Source organism: Anas acuta, chromosome Z, assembly GCF_963932015.1.
Source record: "Anas acuta chromosome Z, bAnaAcu1.1, whole genome shotgun sequence".
Taxonomy (NCBI): Eukaryota; Metazoa; Chordata; class Aves; order Anseriformes; family Anatidae; genus Anas; species Anas acuta.
The window spans coordinates 18,924,790-18,944,003 of NC_089017.1; the positions used below are offsets into that span (position 1 = coordinate 18,924,790).

The 19,214-nt window shown below is 42.2% G+C and overlaps 1 protein-coding gene across 1 annotated transcript in view; it reads left to right on the top strand.

The window, feature by feature from the left end:
- The first annotated feature begins 1,195 nt into the window (after positions 1-1,195).
- PIK3R1 (phosphoinositide-3-kinase regulatory subunit 1) overlaps positions 1,196-19,214 on the top strand; it is a 58,366-nt gene continuing 40,347 nt past the window's right edge. The window contains exons 1-2 of the mRNA XM_068666075.1: positions 1,196-1,447; positions 5,648-6,410. Of these exons, the coding sequence (XP_068522176.1) occupies positions 6,077-6,410 (334 nt within the window). The 5' untranslated portion in view covers positions 1,196-1,447; positions 5,648-6,076. The remainder of the gene's footprint in view (positions 1,448-5,647; positions 6,411-19,214) is intronic.

The window sequence follows — 19,214 nt, forward strand, 5'->3', positions numbered from 1 at the left end:
AGATTTCAGAAATGCACACTACCTCTGCTGTACCTCACAAGAACTTGTCACAGTGTGTTGTAGTAAAACTGTTCTCACTTCTTTTCTAAGCTGCCTGTGATCAGACCATAAGCTAACTTGCCCAGTCGCTAAATGAAAGCCAGGCTCTCTTCCCTTCCCCCCTGGCCAATTCATACTTCTCTTTCCATCGTAAGACCTCGGGCTGGAGAAGACTTCACCAGTCTGTTTCCCACACATAAGGCCTGATCCTTGCAGTCTGTCCTGGCAAGTAAACCTCTTGCCTGTGTCCTCATGTTCTTCCTTCATACTCATGACCATCTTTATTCGCACCTCTTTAACACCCAGATTGTCTTCCTACAACCCCTGGTGAGTACAGCTGCAAAAGCCATCTCCTCACGGAGTTGGCTGGTTCGAGCTCCGTGCTTTATCGAACCCTTGACCACAACAGTGCCCATTTGCACCACAGATGTCTCGTTTTTACTTTTGAAGGTCTGCATATCTCTCATGTTGCTGCTTTTGGTCGCGTGAAGCTGGGTACTTGTGTTTGCCATCCCATGGGACTGTTCTTGATGAGGCTGCCTCGTGCATGGCCGTCCTTGCACTCGGCTCCCTGCGTGTGTTACCCCTGGGCCTAAATCACTTTCTCCCCTTTCACAGCGACACCTACAAGGCCTGACTCACGCTAACATATGTACGCATCTAGAGATAAACACAGGCCTGCCCGAACACAGTGCGCACACCCCAACAGCAACATTTCTGCTGCGGCAACCCCGCGGTGCCGTGTCACACCCTGGCGCTCTCAGATCCACTTCAGATTGTGAACTCCTTGGGGCAGGGAATATGTCATTTCATTCTGCCCCGCACGGAGCCCGGCAGACTTTGGCACCGCGGCAGGGCAATTAACGCTATCACCCCCCAGATCTGGGCTGCTTCAGACAGCCGCCACCCCCGCCCATTCGCCTCTGCCCTCGCCAGGCCGGGGCTGCCGGGCGCTTGGCAAGGTCGCCGGGCCCCCGACGGCTCGGGGCGGCCGCAGGTTGGCGAGCGGGGGGCAGCGCAGAGCGGGAGGAGCCCCTCGAGGGCGACACCCCGAGCCCCTCGGCGAGCCCCAGCCGTGCGGCAGCAGCTCCCGGGGGCCCGGCGGGCGGCGGCGAGGCAGCGGCACCGCCCCTCGGCCGCCGTCAGGCAGGGGGCGGCCGCCGGGCGGCTCGAAGGCGGAGCGGAGGCAGCGGCGGCGGCGGGCAGCGCGCAGCCCGGCACTGGGTCGGCGAGCACGGCCGGGGGAAGCGGGGAGCGGCTCGGCTCGGCTCGGCACGGCTCGGCTCGGCTCGGCACGGGACGGAGCAGACGGGCTGCGGAGGAGCGGAGCGACGCGGCGGCGGCTGCCCCGGAGAAGGGAGGGAGGCGCCGCCGCCGCTGTTGCTGCTTCTGCTGCTGCTGCTGCGAGGTAAAGCGGAGCGGGGTGCCGCCGCCTCGCCCGCCGCCTGTCCCCCCCCCGCCCCGTGTGGCCGTGCGGGCGGCGCCGAGCCCCGGCGGTGGCGGTGGCGGCGGCGGCGGCGGCGGAGCTGCTCCCGGCGGCGGGGCCCGGCCCGGCGCTTCCTGCTTGGGCTCCGCCGGCGGTGCCGGGGCGCGGGGTGAGGCCGGCAGGCGGCGGGGCTGCCCCCCGGCGGGGCGCTGCCGGCGCTCTCCCGGGGCGGCTCCGTCCCCGAGCCGCGAGCGGGGCCGTAGCTGGAGCCCCCCCGCTCGCGTGGCCGTGCAGCCCCCGTGAGGGCTTGGGAGCGGGACGTGCGCTGTGTTGCGGCCGAGGAAACGCGCTTCTTGCTTCGGGCTTGCTGAGTTCAGAGAGCCCACGGGCTTAGAAACTCCCTCTCTAAGGCTGGAAGTTGTATAAGGGCTTAAACAATGAAGTATTAGGCATACTGATACCGCGGACCTCGCTGTCCTGCAGAGCATCGCGCGCCCGGGTGGTGCTCGCCCCTCGGGTTGTCGCCCCTCGGAGCACGGCAGCATCGCAGTGGAGGGGCAGCCGAGGCTGGAGTTGCAGAGTTACAGGTGTGCGGACACCTAGCGGGGAGAGCAGCCCGCCGGCCAGCCGGCTCCCCCGCTGGCACGCAGGTTGCCGTTGCTTCAGTGCCGCCCCGACGTGCAGTACCTGAACTTCCAAATCGCCAAACCCCACGGTACCTGTGCGAGGGGAGTTACTGGAAATCTTTGGAGTAAGCGTTAGAGGGATCACAAGTGTGAGAGAGAGGTGACAATACGAAAAGCTGCGGTTAGTAAATTCACTAATTTTAAAGAAAATCTTCGCTGTCTGATCCAGGGGTTCAGGACTGGTAACACCCACACACGCCCCTCTGGTTGGGCTGGCAGTGGCGTGGGTTCACCGAGTAGAAGTTGGTTTTCTTCTCAGTCCCCAAAGGAATGCCAGTGGGGTTGAAGCCAGCCATCGTTCTTAACAGGGATAGAAAGAGGGGTAGAGGGGACACTTTCACGTCCCCTTCCTTTTCTGTTTAAATTTACGTGAACCTCTTGCAACTTTCTGATGAATGTCAAAGTTCGTAGCTGCTGATATGCACAACATAAACCATTCTGTTGAGAGACCAGAATTCTGCCTGAAGTTGGGAATCTTTCTTTGGGATCAAGCTCTTAGACAGTAAATAAAAAACAAATGAGCATTTGATTCTCTTACAATGCTTCTTCCTCCTTTTCCATTCCACCCGCCAACTGGAAATCCAGTAATGCATCATCTCAAATACAACAATGTTTCTTGCCTAAAGTGTTTGGTTTGTTTTTTCCCATCTACTTAAGATGTCTCCGAGCTATTTATTTTAAGAGTAATCAGCTTAAATCAGTTTGACTCAAAATGTCTGAGGGTAGAGACCATGTAAGTCCACTTGGAGTAAAGGGAGTCTGTTTATACAGAATCTTAACAGAGCAGAAAATGAAGAACTATCAAAGAGGGCTGTTTGGAGACACTGCAGTGTTACCAGGCTGCTATGGAGAAAATACAACTTGCTCATCCATGTGCTTTAGGGCTGTCTGCAAGGTTCACAGGGTCTGAGCCACACTCCATCCCCAGACTTGAGAGGTATTGAGAATATAAAATGGTACGTGCACAGTAGGTCAGTCAGGAGACAGATGTCGGGGACACTGTACCAAGAGTGGTGCCGGGCGCTTTGTACATACCAGTGCTGCAGTTCTGCGTCCCGGGGAGGATGGGTTTTGGGAAGCTTTGCTGCCAACACTGCATTGAGTTGTTCTAGCATGCAACTAAATTGCACCTTTTGTTCTCTCCGATCTAGGTTTTGAGTTATTTTTAAAGATATGCTTCAAAACTGTCACAGACATTTTCTTACAGCATGACAAATTCTGCATTGTCAGATCAAGTGCAAGATGTACAAGTATTCATCTTAAATATCTGGCCATAAAGTTGCTATGATACATTTGATAATAAAAGATCAGAGGAGTAGGTCAAGTCAGTTAAATTATGCAGTGTTTAGAAGACTTATTTGGTTAACAGCCAAAATGCCTGTAGGCAGTAGGAGTAAAATGAGTAGTTGTAGCAGAGCACTTGTTGAACCTTTCTTAAAAAGAATAAATATTTCGGAATATTTAATGTAGTAGAAGTGGTAATTTTCTAGCAGGTTTTGCTGTGCATTCTTGGTTTTGATTGGAAACATTTAGATTAGCCCCAACATTGAAATCCAAGGTGTGAAAGTGTCTTTTGTTTCCTTGCTCTGTGAGAGGAACCCATGCTTTTGAAAAGACTTCTGTACAATTTAATTGATAGTTGTGCTGTAGATTTGTCATCGTCCCCTGTCCTCCCTCCCCCCCCCCCCTTTTTTTTCCTTTCAATTTAATGTCTGTGCACTTTCTTCTGATAGAAAAAGCGAAATAAATATCGGTGAAATTCTCTTTGTGTTAATTTTGGAGTCTGTGATGCTTGATAGTATGTGTGCTAAGGCACATAGTTTGGGTGTTCAGAAGTGGCTACAGAAATTTCTCATTAAAATTTTGGTGGTAGCTGGATGCCTAGTTCTTGTGGATAGATTGGAAAAATTTTTGAATAAATACATGTGTGTAGGCTTTTTTTTTTTTTTAATGAGAAGTCTAATTCAGACTCAGAATATTCTTTCCTACAGCAAAACTGGTTGCAGTGGATGATAGGGAAGTTCTTCAAGAACTTGCAAGACTTTCTTATGTCTTCTGTTACAAGAGATGTTGCGTAACAACCTGCAGGGAATTATATTTAGACCTGATGGACTGAAGAGGAGCCCCATACAAACTAGGGATCAGGCCACGCACTGAAAAGGGAAGCCCATATCAGTTCTTATAAGCGCTTTTTAGCTTTTTGAATAGTGCTTTTCCAGTGGCTTGATGACCGAGACATTAGAGAAAACAGTGTGGAAAATTGCTGTCAGAGGTTCACTATTCCAGCCCTGTCTTCTCTTGTCCCTTTACAGTGTGAGAGTGCTACTTAAAAAAAATAAAATAAAATAAAAAAATCTGCCTTCTGTGGCATTAAGTATACAGTGTGCAGTTAATATTTTACCTACTGGTATTACGTAGCCCCCTCAGGTCTTTTATTCAGCTGCAGTTTAGGAGTTTCAATGCACTTTTGAATAGTTAGCACTTTCTGGTTCCCAGGGTGGTGTTTCGAGTTATGATTGGGCTTGACTTTTTAAGTAGATGAAAATGAGTAACAGTTGAAGTAATGTTTAGAAAACTTTCACTGTTCTATATGTCTTTAAACTACTGTTTTCTAAATTTAATTTTTTTTAATCCTGTTTTCCCTTTAAAGTCAGGCAACCTTGAGTCAAACGCTTAGGCCTGTAGTCTCTTGCCTGTAGTGTAATTTAAGCATACACCCTGATACCTTCCTCCTGCTAGCGCTGCTTAGGTGGTCTGGGTGTGCCCATTTCAGTTGCTGGTTGCTTTTTCAGTGTTTTACTGTAAACACATTAAATAACACCTGGATGGTGGGGGAGTGGAGAAGCCCCCCTTTTTTAAGAAGACAAGGATGGTACCCATCTAGTAAAGGCATTTCAGACATTTTGTTTCTCTCGCATGTTACAAAAAGACCCCTCCCTCCGATAGCTTTTGGGGATACAGTTTTTGAGTTGGAGGTTGTTGCATGGTTTCTGCCTTGGCAGCAGGAGGTCGAGTACCCCAGCACCGGGTGCGTCAGCACTAATTACAGCAAGCTCCACCTCTGTCCTGGCAGATCTTTTGTGGGCAGGGGTTGTGGCTGTGTGTCTTTTGGGAGATTACGAGTGAAACCTTCCTGCCAGGTTAGATACTGCTCTGGCAGGGATACCTCGAGGGCTTAGCCCTCTCACTCTCAGAGCCTTCAGTAGCAATAAGCCACCGAGAAGGAAGCAGGCAGTATGAAGCAGCATGCCTCGTACTGCAGGGATGGAAATTTGGTTCAAGTCATTAGACATATCCTTTATGAAAGCGTGAGCATTAGTTGACGGATTTGTGTGTGTGTGTGTGATGCATTTTTTTGAGTGTTGTTCTGGGCTGTTTTGGGGGACACACAATCCCTTCCAGGGTTACAGAAAGCTTAAAACATGAGCAGAATCTTAAGTTTGCAAGCATCTGGAGAATTTGAAATGACTATACCAGTTTTTTCTTCTCTTCACAGGAAGAGCATGCATGCAGAGTTCCGTGGCAGAATATTTAAGGTACGTGTGCAGTCTATGGCAAGTTCATCAGAAGAAGGTGTGACTGGCTGCAACAATCAGCTGAACTTGAGTATGGAGACCCAGAATTGCCAGCAAGCTCAGAAAAGGAACTAACTGGAAGAATTCTGCTAGACATAGAAGAAGTGGAACACATTCTTCTGCAACAGACATTGACTTATAATAAATGCATGAATTAGAACCATCAGTAGTGAAATGGTAGATCCTGGTGCTTTTTGATTCTCTGGTGGATTTTATTACTTAGACATTGCTATTGACATTTTTATTATCACATTTAGTACATCTTGAATCTACCTGTACATAAAAATAACTGGACAATTGCATTTTGATACTGTTTAGTAACACTTTTGAATGTTAAACCATTTGCCAAGATGAGTGCTGAAGGATATCAATACAGAGCTTTATATGACTACAAGAAAGAGAGAGAAGAAGACATTGACTTGCACTTAGGAGATATATTAACTGTGAATAAAGGTACCTTACTAGCACTTGGATTCAGTGAAGGGGAAGAAGCCAAGCCTGATGAGATTGGTTGGTTAAATGGCTTTAATGAAACCACAGGGGAGAGGGGGGATTTCCCAGGAACTTACGTAGAGTACATTGGAAGAAAAAAAATATCTCCCCCAACTCCAAAGCCTCGTCCTCCTCGACCCCTTCCTGTCGCACCAAGTCCTGCAAAAGCTGAAGCAGAGACTGAGCAACAAGGTTAGTACTGTTCTCAGAAGGTGTGTGTGTGCGTGTTTGTCTTTCACATTTTTCAGATATTCTTGTTTCAGTGCCTTATATGACTGTATATATGTGTGCTCATCAGGCTTTTTTAGTGCCTGCCTCATTTCAGTCAATGAAGAACTATGCATGCTTTTAATACATAGCTCATATACTTTGTGATCTCAAGTGCTTTGCCTCAGTTACTGGTTGCTGCAGTGCCTTACTGTGAGCTACATCTTACAGGTGTAAAGGTATACTTAACATTCACCACTGCAAAGGCTTAAATGGAGAACGAGCAGTTACTGTTGATTTTATGTTTCCAAGAAGCTGATGGACGCGTTTCCTTCAGTGGTTCATCAAACTCACTGCTAAGAAATTTCTTGGTGAATCTGGTGGTAAAAAATTGCACATGACTCTCTTGCCAACAGCAGAAGATTTGATAGGAACATGCTGTTTATGTACTTTGTCACAGAGGTTTTCATGTGGCATTAAAAGTAAGAGTAGGTATTTAAAAATGAACAATAGAGTGATGATAAAGAGAAATTCATATTTAATTTTGTCTGTTTCAGGGTAGGGCATGCAGGATTAAAATAGCACTTATATAAACAAAGGAAATATCTTCCTTTGTTTAAACATAAATTGCATTCTAACCTACATTTGCAGCAGTATGTTGGACAGAGCACAGACAGAACTTGATTTGAATTCTCCTGCTAGTAGAAAAAAGACATAACAGGAATTGGAAAAGCTATAGATTTAAAAACAAAATGAAAAAAACCTTCATCAGAGTGATTTGTCTGCATTATTGACTGATGCTGAGATATTAGAGTTTTACATACAATCAAGCCACATTTGGCTTAGAATGGATTTTACATTGGCCTTTCACTTCTCAAAAATCTAGAGTGATTCATATTACTTCAACATGTAATGCTTTAAGTTCTCGTTATTTCTAGCCATAGGAAATACAAGTGACAATGTGTGGCTTATTCTCGCAGCGACACCATGGTCCTGAATGGTATCGTCACTACTTGCCTCAATAAAAACGTTTGCAACATCACCTGTTAAAATCTTGTATTTAGCTGTGTTGATAATCAACAGAGGTAAGAGCAGAAATACAGAAAATTGTATGTGGCAACAAAGTAGAAACCTGGAAGAAGTGTTTCCATGTTGGTAGGGACTTAATAAGGAGTAGACCTAAACTGTTTAGCACAGCAATATCTTCAAACACTTGAGAATAGCTTGTAAGTCTATAATGCCTTCATTCTAACAATGGTGTATGTACACCCAGACAGAAGCCAGAAGGGTGTGTGGTGCATTTTAGGTCATACTGTCCTCGAACCCTCAGCCTCTGGCCACACAAGTCTCACGGTTTCTTACCTGATTGCTTCGGAAAATGGGATATTTGCATTTGAAAGAAAACTTCTTTGATAATTCCCTGATTTAGATATTAGCATGTGCTGATCAGATAAGGTTTTCTTTCTCTCTTAACCCACCTGCTGAGGTGGTTGCCTCCATCACATGTAGCTGCAGGATAACCATTGCTCTATGGATAGACAGCTCAGCACAGCCAGGTCATTTGGAGAGGCAGAGGGTGGAAGGAAATTCTGATTTCTTCACATGTGCCTGCTGCAGTGAGGTAACCATCACCTGAGGCTTTGATGCATTCAATGCCTTGAACTTCCAGTAGTGCTTTGTAACTCGCCTGGGCTCTGTGCTCATGCTTGCTTGGTGCTCCCGTTCTCAGCTCCATGCTGTGAACTGGCCAAAGCACTGCAATAAGAAGTCCTGGTGTTAATCTCAATTTCTGAGCCTGCCTTGGGTTTGTGTTCATAACAGGTATTTCTAGAAGCTTTGGCTGCTGGGAATTGCTCCCCTGTGAAACCCTGCTGCAGGTTTTGGGGAGCTCTGCTGAAATGTACTCTCTTCTGCTTCCGTGGGATTAGACACTGCCCAAAGCCTCAGTGACTACTTCTCTTGTAATCTGAATTTTATTGCCTTGAGAACAGAGCACTATTTACATGTGCTTGTTCTTAATATTTTGGGACTGTAGGGATTTGAAGCAAGAAAATGTGCTAATTTAACTGGGAACCTTAACCTCAGATAAAGTCTGCATGCATGATCCTGTCATGTTCCAACATTTTTAAGAATGAGTTTACAACCATGTATTTTTCTAATTAATATATATGTAAGTTCCCATACCTTTTTTGAATTTAAGATTCCAAACTCCATGTAAATGGCTAGGCACACTCGCTAATACTTTAGCAGCAGGGATTAGACCTTCCTCAACAAGAAGTAGGGGAAACAGAAATTTGAACTCAAGATGGCTCAAGAGATAGGTGTAATTATTTTTAAAATCATGTATTTAATTTTAAAGTCATTTAAAAGAAATTGGGAAAACTAATTTGAAGTGTCTTCACAGCTCTTTTTGTAGTAAAGAACTAAGGCAGAGAATGCTTCAAATATTAGAACAGATATGAGAAGTGCACAGAGAGAATGTTACTAAAAATAAATAAAGAAGGTAGAATTTTTAATTGAGCAAATTAATACAAAAAAATGGTGTTTATGATGAAATCAGAGGTGCAGAAGGAAATGTAGTTCAGTTAAAGACAATAATAGTAGATCAATGTACATCTGACTTTCAGGGTGCTATGCTGTTTCTGTTTCTATGGTGCAGGGAATAGCGCAGTTAATATTGTCCGGCAGCCAATGTCATGGGCAGTGGGCCAAAAGATTCTTCCCAGGATGATACTTGTCTCTACACCCTGGGAGCGTATTTCAAATAAATTAATGCGTAGTATGAAACTTGCTTGACCAAATACAGTCAAGTTTATATTTTCAGTGCTTGATGATTTGAAACTGTTGTGTATCAAAATGACAAATTAATGGGGAACTGGAAACAGACTTCTTAAATGTATCTTAGTTATTTGTAATCTGTATACTTTTGTCAGTCTGTGAAGAGTCAATTCTGTACATACCTATGTGTGTATGTGGTGGATAAGAATATCAGAAACTGAACTGGAGATTTTAAGAATTTATATTTAATTGTGCAAGTTCTTTTAATTTTACCGAATGCGTATATATTTTCAAAAGAAATTACTTTCTAATAATTTCATTAATCTTTAATACGTCAGTATTTATTCTGAATGTTTTTTTCCTAGCCTTTTCAGGTGTGGTCAGCTGCTCACCAGTGTTCAGATTCTTTTGTTTTAGATCAAACTTGCAATATTTAGGCAAAATGCTGCCAGTGTTCACAGTGCTACAAGCACTCAGATGCAAGCACCTGCAGGCACCTAAACAAGCATAGACATTAATGGGGCTGGTAACATGGGCAGAGCTGTTCATCAGGCTTGTCTTACGCTGTCAGTCTCAATTATAAATAGAAAGATCTTTTAAATATTAGAAGCTAACTCGAAAGCAAATGAAACTACTGATGGTGTCAAATTCTGCTAAAACGTTAACTTACTTATTCTAACACCTAGGTCAAATCTTCCTCCATATTTTTATTTTATCAAGAACCCATTTAAATTGCTGGAACAAACTGATCAAACCAGAAGTGAGGATACTAGAAGGAAATTCTAGGACCATTGAATTTTTGTCTGCCTTCCCCTTAAGTTTGTCAATGAAGAAGTACATTTAGTCTGAGTTTGTTTTTGTTGGTGGGTTGTTTTTTTTTTTAATTGCATCTGAAAAGATATGAAAATAAGGGGGCTCAGGAAGTCTCTAGCACCTTTCAGTTTTAGGCTTGGTGCGGGTCAGAGCTACCAAAAGGCAGACTTAATTTGTGTGGTTGGTGTGAGGCTCTCGATTTTCTCCCTGGCTCCATCTCCCACCAAGGCAGGGTGAATGGCCGCCACTGGGAGGGGTCAAGGCACTTCAAGTGTGGAAACCCAGCACAGGTTTGCCTTTACACCCTCCTCCAGAGACCCTGAAGTTGATGTGACTGAGACTTGATACAACAAATTCTTCTTTTTGTCTTGAGGTTCTTTTCTTTGCCTTTTTTTTTTTTTTTTTTTTTTTACATTGCAGCTCTATAGGGCTTTTGAAAGCAACTTTTGAAAACAAAAAATGCATAATTTGTTCTGAGTCCAGCTGAGTTTTCTGAACTTTTATTCAGGCTGATATGGCTGTGTACTTTGTTTCTTAGTGTTGCTTCTCTACCACGTTTCTGAAAGCTGATTTTAAACAGACTTTGGTGAGTAAAGCTTTGATTAATTGACATAAATACTTTCAGATTTCACTTGGAATGTTCAATTCTCACTTTTAAATGAAGGCCAGTTTGCAGAAGGCTAAAGAGAGCTTCATGTGAAGTTTTTCTATTTTGATGTTTTGGAGCTTCCTGCGACTTCCTGTGTAACTTAAAAGGGTTGTGTTTGCTGACACTTCATACCATTTGAGCTGTTTTAGAGCCTAAAAATAATCAGAAGCTCTTCCTCCTTATGATGAAACTATACCATAAATTTAAAACAAACAAACAAAAAAACAGCAGCCCTCCTTACTTTTCTCCTTGAACAGATACTGATCAGCGACTTAGACAAAGATAATGACAGAACATTTGGAAACTCTTTCTTTCAAAGACCGGGTTATGCAATGTCTGACAAGGATCCAAACTGACAGAGAGCAGAAAACCGTTTGTGCACAGTTGAACTGAATATGCTGTAGAATTTGTTTCTGCATTTAATTTTGCTATAGAGCCAGCAGAGAGATTGAATTTCTGAAAATTATTTACATTTGTAAAGTAGGGGGACAATAGTAAGTGGAGCGCAGCGAACCTGGAGCCTCAGCTGGGAAGAGAAGAGTCATCTCTCCTGATTCAGGCACATGGAAAAAGGAAATTATGGGGTGAAGTGATGAGTCACTATCTCATTTGGTGAATGTATTTGCCACTCAATCCAGAGCCCTTGGACTCAACCTAAAAAGCCCAGTTAGAGAGCAAGCCTTTGTTTGGCTGCAGTCGTCGGAATGCCCTACAGTCACAAACTTTCAAAGCTGGTTGATTTTCCACTTGCAGTGAGAAATGGGGCAAGTTCCTTCCAGAAAAATTCACCAGCTTCTTTGTGGTCGCGTTTCTCAGTGTATGAGGCAAATTTCAAACTGCTAGATCGGTGCATCTCTGAAAACAAAGCTCTCGCCACCTGGTTTTACCACTAATGAAAACAAATATTTTGCAAGCTGTATTGAAGTGAGACAAAGCTTTTTTTTTTTTTTTTTTTTCTCAGTGGTAAGAGCAGGGTGATAGTAAACAAAATAGTTTTTGTGAGCACCACAGTGAGCCCAGAGCTGGACTTAAAAATGCTGGTTAGCGTTCACATTGAGACCTGGGCAAGTTCATGGTTGATGCTTGGCCCCACCTGCTGGTAGAGGAGGAAGGAAGCACGAGGAAGGAAGGAGCTTCACAACCGCTGTCTTCCATGTTGTGTGGGAAAAAAATGTTTTATTTTACTTACCAATTGCTATTTCTGGAGAAAAATTATATTACTTGGGGCACACAGAAGCTCCTCATGTTCCTCGGGGATGACTTCAGATCTGAATTGTGTGGCTGAAATGTCTTTTTTTTTTTTTTTTTCTTCCCAGCTGTATCAATTACTTTAAAAATACTGCCTTTCCTCACATATTTTAAGAAACTGGAAGCAATACAGTACTATTCTGTTGCTATAAGAAATTCATCGTTTTTTATTGCACTCATTTTGATACACCTTTCTATAGTTACAAAAGGGGCGTCTTGCTGAGTGATTCTGCTGGAATTTTTTACCTTCTATAATACAGATTGAGTATTTTAATACCTCTTGATGACATGAATCTTCCTGGGGCAAGATACAAAACCAGGCAAAGGTGAAGTAGCCTACTCCTCTCAACTGGAATTATCTCAATCTGTTCTTTTAGCTGTGATCCAGGAACATCTGAAAAAAAAACACCACTGCTTAGGAAATAGTTCTTACTTAGGTTTGCATATGATAATATCAGTTTGTGAGTTTCAGCAACACATGCTGCTATATATTTGCCAAGAATGGATCATTCTGCACCCCAAGCAAACAGCCATGCCCACTTAAATAGTTGTGTGATGCCATATACACATCCAGATTTTCTTGTGTGAAAGAACACGGGTGTTGTAACTACAGCTGGCTATGCACTCTTTCACATCTGTGTCTTGCTCCAAGGCTACTTTCCATGATGAACATCCGTGAAATCAATCTGAAGGCTACCATACAAAGAACTGCTTTATTTTAATAGCTAAGAATGATGAGGGGAATTACAGGATTTTAAAAAGGAATTCAACTGGAGAAGGATTTTAAGTCCTGAGAATAATTTGGTGAGACTCTTAAGTACTTAAGAGAACTTAAAGAGAAAATTGGTTTTTGTTTTTTTGAAGCAATAACTGTGGTTAAAACTTAATAACTTCTGTTCATGCTTTTAGCAAAGTATATGTTTAAAAACAATCCTACTTTTTATTTTCATCAGTGACAATATTTATTTTTGGTTTTATTTTGTTTTGCTTTCTTGTTAGGTATGTGTTTCTTTTTTGCACTTTGCTACAGAAATTTTCACATTCTTGAACGTTGCCTGGAGTCTCTTGGTAAAGCGTTTGCTGGTATAAATTTCTGTACTAACTTCACTGCTTTTTGTTCAGTCTTAATTGAATGCTGTATGCAACAGTCTAAGAGAGCAGCATTCAAACAGTATTCTTTATTTATTTTCTACTTTTTAAAAGGAATGCATAGCTTACATTTAAGACAACATGTGAAAATGATATTTAGGCTGATACCATATTAGGTAATAAAGATCCAAAATCAAAAGTCCCTAGGACAGAGTTTCCAAAGCATGCTACTACCATGTGCTAGGGGAAGATGTGATTGCGTATGGTTTGTACTCTTCAGAATATCTCTTAGGACTATCTTGTACTTCAAAACTACTGTGGCATGCTATGGCATGAAAGGTGGAAAAGGTCTTTAACAGTTCAGCTAGCAGTCGAACAATTTGCTTGTATAATTCACTGGATGCATTCATATGTGCTTGGCATCATTTGCTGGGCTAGAGCATTTCCCAGAGGCTAATGTCTGAGGTTGCTTTTTCAGTAGAGACCATGGATATCGAGGACAAGAAGGGAGATCTACCCATTTTAGGTCTAAACATGCAGGTTTCCATCCATGCTGGCAGGTCACTCAGTAGTGTCCAGGATGGGAAGACGTTCCTGTAGCAGGCAGACCTGCTGAAGGAAGGCAGATAGTTCTGTTCTGTGCCTTTCAGCTCTGGGCAACAGAGGAGCAAGGCTTAAACTAGACTGATATATTTTTTTGTTGTTGTTACTCTATTCTGGAAGACCAGATGTGCATTTAACCCTTCCTACCATTTGATGTTTCCTTCAAAAAAAAACATGCATACTCAAAAATGTAAAGGTACTGCCGGATAGCCAGATTTTCGGTTGAGCACATCAGATTGATGTAGTTCATGAGCCTCTTCCTTGCTCCTTCTCTCCCGTAGGACTGAATACATCTGATGCAGCATGATCCAGCACTCCTGTGCTAGATGGGAAAGAAGGGAGTATAGTGCAAAGTGATCTCTGTAGTCCAAGGAGGAAACATACCTCCCAGGAGGCATGGCCGTATGAGTTCTATATGTCTTGTTTACAAATATAACAGTGAAATTTATTTGCTAGGGTACAAGAGAGTGCTGTCACTGATTTCATCCTCGATCTCCTCATCTCACTTGGACAACATTTTGTAGGGGACTGATGAGCATGGAGGACTAGTCTTGGTGAAGGACTTCTAAATGGTATCACACAGGATAGACCCATATTTCAAAGAGTATTATGCCTTCCTCTCAAAGTCTGTGTCAAGGGCAGGCCTTTTAGTTTGTGAAGTTACTATTTCATTTCCAAGCCTCTCTTCCTGAGCTGCTTTTGGCTGGAGGTAGACCAAAGCACTTTAATTAGGGAATTAATGAAAGAAACCACTAATTATACACAGTGATAGATAAGGTTGCACAGCTGTGTCTGGTTTCATTATCCTTCTACCCAGAAAAATTCCAGAAATAAACAGTTAAGGGCAAAGATTTGCGGTCTTTTTCCTACTTTCACATGGTGTGTAACACCATGATGACACATTCAAGTCCTCTGTTGCTAATTCTTAATTTTTAATGTGCTGCATTTGAATGGAGAAGTGAAAATGTCTGTTTTGCTTGCAGATGTAGCCACGAATTGTTTCCTCACCGTGATACAGCTGCTTGGTGCAGGTGAGGACTCACAGAGGCAATTGCAAAGCCTTCTGTGATTTCCTGCTTTCCTCCTACTTGGTGGTGTATGTCCGAGGGGTCTCTAACCTGCCTTGGTCTGCAAAGAGCTGCAAGCCCTCAGGATATGGGTGGGATGCAGCAAGGTGTGCTCTGCTCCCATGGTCTCCTGGCTCCATGAAGCACAGGTCCCAGAGCTGTCCATGTGTGGGTGATGTATAGCTCTTCTGTGATGGGCTGGTGCCATTTGGGAGCTCCACGGAAACATTAAGTTCTTGGCTTCAGATTTGGTTGCTCTGTGCCTCTGACTGTAACACAGTCTTTCATTCTTTGTTTCATATTTATTGCATTATTTGCAATATACTCTTTCCCTTGAGAGAAACATCAGAAAAAGTCATCCCTTGACATTTTGAAATGAGTTATCTTGGGTACTTTGGAGTTGAATCTGTACAGATATTTGAGTATAATGTAGACTATATTCTTGCCAGTCCAAATCTATTCAGTTGTTCCAAAGCCAGAATAACATAGTTGCTCGTTAGCCTACATAAGCAATTTTCTTATGGAAAGAAAGATTTAGGGAGGCCTTTTGTTCCAGTGTAAGCCAGTTCTGAGAACAAAGGTCCCCACAGTCTGGCCTGTTCAATAGAGAAAGTGTTAAGGAACTCATATTCAAAACAGTCAGTAGCAAAACTTTCATATCAAGTATCTGGGGATAAAGGACCTCTGTTCACTTAGTTAGGGGTCCTCAAGTGCACAGGGGTATGAATTCTCTTTGCTCTGCTGAATTTATAATTTATTACCGTTGGTTGAAAGATCAATGTGCATTCCCCACCACTTTCATGCTTTTTTAACTTCCTCTTGGGTTCAGACGTAGTGCTGACAACTCCAAGACCTTTTGTTAGCCTGTCTAAGCTGCAGTCTTATATGTAAAACCAGAGATTTTCACAATCCCATTAGTATCAGGGCACTTTTTTGTTTGTTTGTTTTGCTTTCTTATAGTAAGTCACGACTTTTAACAGTGTTTACTACAGGGCAACTAGCATGAAGTCCTGCTTCTTTCAGCTGTGCTCTGGCTTCTGGGAGGATTCTGACTGTCCAGTAGAGGAACATTTGGCACTCATCTGTTGTACGTAACTGACCACTGCTTGGGACTGTACTAGTCTCCTAGAGCTAGTGAAAAGTCTCTTCTGTCCCTGATACTAAAACTTGCACTGAAAAGGGTAGCACGTTGGGGTGCTTCCCCCCAGTGACTTAAGACACAGGACATTGAGTTGCATGTACAGTTCAGCAAAAAAGGGGAAGACAGTTACCAACTGTTGTGCTTCTTCTCCAGATGTTTCCTCTAAGACAAATATCTAGGGTTTTATTATGACACAGAAAGAACACACCAATAAGATGAGAATGTTTTTTTATTTTTTTTCTGTTCATTGTCTGTTTGATCTAAACACCCAGTCAATCAAATGCTGTGGTAGATTGTCTGGTAGTTTAGATGTAACATGCCCATGCTTGTTAATGAGAGCTGTTCTCTTCTAAGCAGAGTATTAAAGAGTTTTATTCAAAATCCCTTTGGATGCAAACTAAAAATGAGATTATTTTAAAGTACTGCTGTTCTTGTAAATATTATACTTTTTTATTTACTTAAAAGACTTGTTCTTACAAGAAGCAGCAGGCTCCTATTCTGCTTTCCTTTAAATTGGTGGCAAAACCAATTTTGACTTCAGAAGGCACAGGGTCAGACCTACAGTCAGGGTTTAGTAGCAGTGGGACAAATCCTACAGTTCTTTCTATCATTTCTCTTGGACAAAATTCCCATTGCCTTTAGGGTTTGGAGTACAATTGCTATAATTATGCTAGCTCTGTTCTGCAGAAATTCTCTTTTTTCAGTATACCAAATTGCATATAATATGAACGTGCATGCACACAGTGAGCACTGCTGTAAAGAAGGACATTCTCTGACTGTACTTTCACGGATTTTGAAGAGATGGAGCCTAAATACTACTATGATCATCTTGTCTGAGCTTCCTCTACTAACACAGGGCATTGAATTTCACTAGTAGTTCCTGCATCAAGCTCGTAACTTCTAGGTAATTTTAAGCATGTTCCTAACATGTCCAGACTCCTCCCTATAGTACATACTTAATAGAGGTGATATTAGTTTAGATATTTACTTTTTATAATGGACATACTCTTTGTATGTCCATTATAAAAAGAGTTGCAAATTTAGTAGTAAAAATGTCTTAATTTGGAGGGAGGACAGGGGATGGACACTTAGTAGTATTTGGTGATGACAGTGTAGAGATTTTTTTCACCCGGCTATCTTCTTCCGTTATATTCAGTCATCTTCCCTAACACAAGTGAAAAATTTGTTCCATGCTGCTTTGGCAAGGCTATTTTTTTCTCAGGGCTGCTTGTTTGGGTAACTAGTGTGACAGTAATGAGGGTTTCTTAAAAGAGAGAAAATGGTATGGTGACATTTTTAATTCGATATCCTGTTATTGTAACAAATTCTCACATTTAAAATAAATACGGAGTTTTATTACCATGGTGCATGTGCACGTATACAGTGAATTGCACACTGTATGAGGAGATCATTAAGATTGCAAAACTATGCATTTAAAACTTGTGTTTGTACCTGTAATTACAGCTCATTAGAGTGTGTGAAGTCTGATACAGTTTTTAATTGCATAGTTCCTTGATCCCTTTTCCCTCTCGTGCTTGCTCTGCTCATTTTAGAGGTCTTCACTGGAAGAGAATTGCTTCATTCTGGTTGTTAGTTTGTGGTCTTAAGCCCCCTTTTCTTCACAGTATTCTCCTCTCTAGATACAGATTTCCTCATTGCCTCGTGTGCCCGTTCCAGTGGCATTGCTGATAATACCTTCACAGAGCTTCACAGATACTAAGTCACCTTCAAGACACTGTTGTGAGTAAAAGTAGCATCATAATTCCTGTGAGGAATAAGGCAGCCCAAAAATAAGGAGGAAAAAATAACTACCGTTTTAAGATATTTTAAGGTTTTAAGTGTAGTCTTCTAATAATAGGGAGTCATTGCAAAAAGCCGATTCTGGGGACAGAACTCAAATAAAATTTAGGTTAAATGTTCATTAAGATAACTAAAACCAAGAACCAGAACTGTTTTAGGTTTGATAGTGTAAGGCTTCATTTGTCAAAAGGAACAAGTACTGTCTACTCGCTCCACTGCTGCCTTCAGCTGCCGAGTACTGGGAGTCTGAGAGGATTTCTTCAGAGCAATCAAATTTTACTGGCGCACCTCTCCCTGCATCATCCAGCTTCACCAGCTGGAATCCAAGCATAAGCATCAAAAGCAAAAAAATTACTAGAATGTGAGCACTCACACTGAACAGATGTGGTGATATTTAGTGGTATCTCAATTTTTTCCTGATTCTGAGAATTTCAAGTTTCAAATTCTCAGCACTTCATTGTAAATGTAGAGCATGTTTTGTAACTAAAATATGTACGTTAGAGCCATGCACATTTTAAATACCTTTTGCTTTACATTTTTATGATGTATGTCCAGTAGTTTTGCTTTTTTTCATTGTATTGTAGTTGTGATTAATGGAAACAATGTAGGAATTTTTCCGAATTATGCCAAGAGTTGTGTGGGAAATTATAGTACTTGAAAGCTAATACTACTTTTCTAATACCAGTCAATAACTTGAATACTTGAAAGATATTTTTGCTACCTTCGCTATTCTGACATGCTGTAAACTGCGGCCTTATTTAATCAAGAAGCATGGCAATGCAACTTCATCCCAGTGTGACAAAGTTTTTTTCCTGGATAACTCTATTACTAGCAACATATATTAGATTTCTCTTGGGGAAATACTAGTTTAGAAGGTGGAAATTAAGAGAGTGTCAATGCAGATGATAGATGAGCAATTCAGGAGGTAGGTAACGTATTCTTGACTGGTTGTTCATTAATTCGCCAGACACACAAAAGACATGGAAAGAGTGTTCTGCTGTGGAGGAATCTGTGATATGTTGTGCAAGATCTGTATACCAAGATGGAAAAATTGAAAATATGCGTATTTCGTAGGAAGTTGCCTGCACATCCTTTATTCTTACTTTTTTATATCTCGTGTGCCTTGTAGATAGTGATATGTAATCTGCAGGCCATTACATTTGTATGTACAAACAAGACACAGGACTGCGAAGAACCACTCCATTTGATCCTTGAAAACCAAGGGTATATGAAAGCATGCTCCTATGAAAACCCCGTATTGCAAAAATCGTTTGTAGTGGGCTATAGAGGTATTTGACAGATTACGTGCAAGTACATACATGTGTGTTTCATTATTTGATTGCCTTAGGAGACTGGTGTTTAAGTTGGCAGATCTACTTATTAAAAGCAAAGCTCGTTGGTTGGCAGGATTACAGAATGCCAGAAGGAAAAAGAGACCAAATGCTGAGAGAGAAAGAGAGAACATGTAATGTGCATAAAGCATGGTGAAGCTATAAAGCAAGCAAGAAAAGTAGACTTCAATGTGGTTCCAATTTGTTCTATTGGGCTCAAGTTGATAGCCATTCAGAAGTAAAAGCATGAAGTTCTCTCATTTTAGGACA